Source organism: Nanorana parkeri, unplaced genomic scaffold (genome assembly GCF_000935625.1).
Source record: "Nanorana parkeri isolate BGI_ZX_2015 unplaced genomic scaffold, ASM93562v1 scaffold1174, whole genome shotgun sequence".
NCBI lineage: Eukaryota > Metazoa > Chordata > Amphibia > Anura > Dicroglossidae > Nanorana > Nanorana parkeri.
Window position 1 is genome coordinate 146,608 of NW_017307442.1, and position 3,426 is coordinate 150,033.

The 3,426-nt window shown below is 41.4% G+C and overlaps 1 protein-coding gene across 1 annotated transcript in view; it reads right to left on the reverse strand.

Annotated features, from left to right (window-relative positions):
• LOC108796813 (collagen alpha-1(V) chain-like) overlaps positions 1-3,426 on the reverse strand; it is a 210,575-nt gene continuing 207,149 nt past the window's right edge. Inside the window, exon 66 of the mRNA XM_018568345.1 lies at positions 1-173. Within this exon, the coding sequence (XP_018423847.1) occupies positions 27-173 (147 nt within the window). The 3' untranslated portion in view covers positions 1-26. The remainder of the gene's footprint in view (positions 174-3,426) is intronic.

Consider the following 3,426-nt stretch of genomic DNA (forward strand, 5'->3'; position numbering starts at 1 on the left):
AAAACTTTTAAAATTTGAAAGTCATTTTAGCCTTGGAAACATACTGGTCCCACTTCAAAGCCAAATTTTTGCGTTGGGTCTCCAAAGTCATTGAACATAAGGTCCACTATAGGTGCTTGCTCCACTTTGGGGGTGTTAAGTTCCAGGATGGTTTTCTGGTGGCCCTTCTTTGACTGTAGAAAGAGAGAGAGAAATGAGAACAAGATCAAGAGGAATAATAGACAATAAAATCATTTTCTGTAGCTTTGCTACAAAACTGCACTAAAACCAATTGGTTTAAACTTAAAGTATATCCAAGCCCAACAAGTCTTGTATGTGACAGCCGTATGCCAGATGAAGAGATTGGTACCAAGATCATGGCTGATGCAGCAGCTGTGACCTTGGTATAACCACTTCAGGACCGAGTCGTTTATATATGTATGGCAGTACTGAAGTGGTTAAAATTCAAGAGTAGCTAAGCCCAAGAACAAAAATGGAATATATTGCAGCTTACCAGTCTTTAGATGTGTTCACTGCATTAGTTTTTGTTCCCATTACTTTCATTTTCTGATCCAGCTAGTAACACAGTTTCTGTCCTAGGGTGCCAATGCTTACTTACTGTACTGTATCCTAGTGTTGTCACCCTAGACTGCTCCATGCCTGCATAATGTACATAGATACATTCACCTGTAGCCCAACTGAGAGATAGAGCATTGCTGCTCCTATAACAGGAAGAGTCAGAATATGAGCTTTTATGGCAGAATCACCAGGTATTATTTTAATTAAATTTGTGAATAAAAAAAATGAAAGTTATTATTTGAAAATATTGAAAGTTATTTTTAAAGTTACATGTTAAAGCTTCTGGAGATTTTAGTGATTGGGTCTACATATATTTTAGTACCTAACCCTAAAGGAGAACTCTAGCCAAAAATAACAAAAGAAAAATGAATAGTCAATCAAAAGATAAATAGTGCTGCAAAAGCTGGTTTTCTTATTTAACTGTCACTCTGCTTCTTCTTCCTGTGAGCATGCTTCTGGTCAGCACATGAACTGACTGGCTCATTGTGCTGCTTCTTCCTCTTACACTTCAGCTCTACTGTACAAACACCGCAGGAGGCTGAGACTGCTGATACCAGGTCACATTTAGGCACTAACACTGCTTGCAATAAAAAAATATATTTATTGGTGTATTAATGATTACAGAGCTGCATTGTTTGTGTCTTTTATATCTGCCTGGAATTCAACATAAGCCTCAACTATACATCTCTCTAACCTTAACTCCAACATTACGTTTATCTTGTTCCAAGACTGGCACTAAATACTCCCAGTTTTAGTAGCACCAAGATACCAGTACCAAACCTGACCCATAGTCCCCAGTATCTGCAAATTTTAAACTTAAATATTTTGTTTAAAATACTTCCCTATGGCAGCTATAGGGACTGTCTGACATTACACTTTTACCTCTAAGAGGGTGTGTCACCTTTAGTACAGGACGTCACCCTGCACTTTGATAGGAATATGCTTGTTGCATGACAGACTAATAAAACAGTTTGTTCCCCGAGTCACACAAGTGCCTGCATGGACTTTTTAGTGGTTGTCCCCTCCCCCTTGAGCCTGAAGCTGGCCATACACTGAGAGAATTTTGAACCATAGAAATTTGGCACGCATCATTTTACCCCCGAAATACTATTGTTTCACTTCCCTAAAGCTTATTTCCAACAGTTACTCTCAAAGTAACCTCTATCGCAGAGTAACCCTTAAAATGTAAACCGAATAAATTAGAGACGGGTGGAGTGATTTTGTGGTAAAGTTACTTTGCTGAGAACGAAACTCTCAATTTCGTGAGGCAAAATGTTTTTGTTTCTTTTATTTAAAGGGTGTGGGTTTTTTTTGGGGGGTTTTTTTTGGGGGGGGGGGGGGGGGGGGGAGGAGGGGAACGGAGATAATAGTTATTCGGAGCTCCATCATCTTTGGGGGTTCCAATCACAAGGACGACATCGGGGAAGGAGGACGAGGATCTGATATCCGGGAAGGAGGACGAGGGTCTGATATCGGGGAAGGAGGACGAGGGTCTGATATCGGAGAAGGAGGACGAGGATCTGATATCCGGAAAGGAGGACGAGGGTCTGATATCGGGGAAGGAGGACAGGGGGGGGGCGGGCGGAAGAAGAGGAAGTATATTATAGGTTTAGTTCATTTAATTTAGTTTTTTTCGTAATTGAGTATTTTTTCAAATTTCTTGTGTACTGTCACTTTAAATTATTTTACTTTTTTTTCCCACACTTCCTTGTGTGGGAAAAAAAAGTAAAATAATAAGACTATTGAAGGGCCATTTTTTGGACATGAATAGGCACATGGTAAGTAAAAGGCTTCTCTTCCCCTCAGGAGCCACATAAAGCCTATCACACCCCTAAAAACCACCTTAAAGGAGAACTATGGGGTCAGGGCTTTTCCCCATAGTTCTCCTAAGGGTAACGGGAGGACACAAACTAGCATCCTCCCGTTACCCTAAGCTCAGTATACCGCTAGCTACAGCTCGCGGTATACTGAGACGCCGGAGCGGATCCCGACATCGATGTCGAGATCCGCCCAGCAGCGTGACTGACAGCTGACTCTGCCTATCTAGAGGCAGATCAGCTGTACCTGCACCCCTCCCCCGTCCGTTCCGCCAGACAGCGCTGGCGGATCGGAGCGGGGAGGGGGTATCCAGCCCCTCCCCTGTCACGGCAGAGAGCCGTGACAGGATCGAGAGGTGAGCGAACGGCGGTATGTGTTCGCTCACCTCCCGATCTACTGAGCCGACCTGTGACAGTCTCATTGTCACAGGTTGGCTAGAACTATGAGGTGAGTGAAAAGCGCTCACCTCCATAGTTCTCCTTTAATTTACCCTTTCTCATTGGTTCCAAAGTATTTTCCAAAATGCCTAAATTTCATGGAACGCTTCTGATTTTTGACTATTTTCAGGAAATATAACCCTCAGTTTCTCTAATTTCCCTGCAACCATTATCACAGCAAAAATTTTGAAAAAGTATGTTAATACATCACATCAAAAATTATTTGGAAAAAATGCAACACCTAAAAAAAATCAAAACCTAATGTCTGCAAGTGAAATACTACAGGGCTCTCCCTCCCTTTTCTTTCTGTGAGGGGAAAAAAGGTATTTAAATCAATACTTCGTTACCACAACTAAAATGATGGAAAAGAAGAGGGATGGAACAACATGAAAAAAAACAAAAAACTATCCTCTTTTTTTTAAATCACCCCCCACCTTCATAGAAGGTGATGAGATATCATGAGATGAAAATACATTTTCTATAAGTGTATTGTGGTATTTCCATCCCAGGTGGAACTCACCATTTTCCACTTCACTGGATATACTGTAGATAAAAATCCATATTGAATAAAAGTAGTATACTGGGCCTCTGCTCTGCAAACAATCCCCCCCCC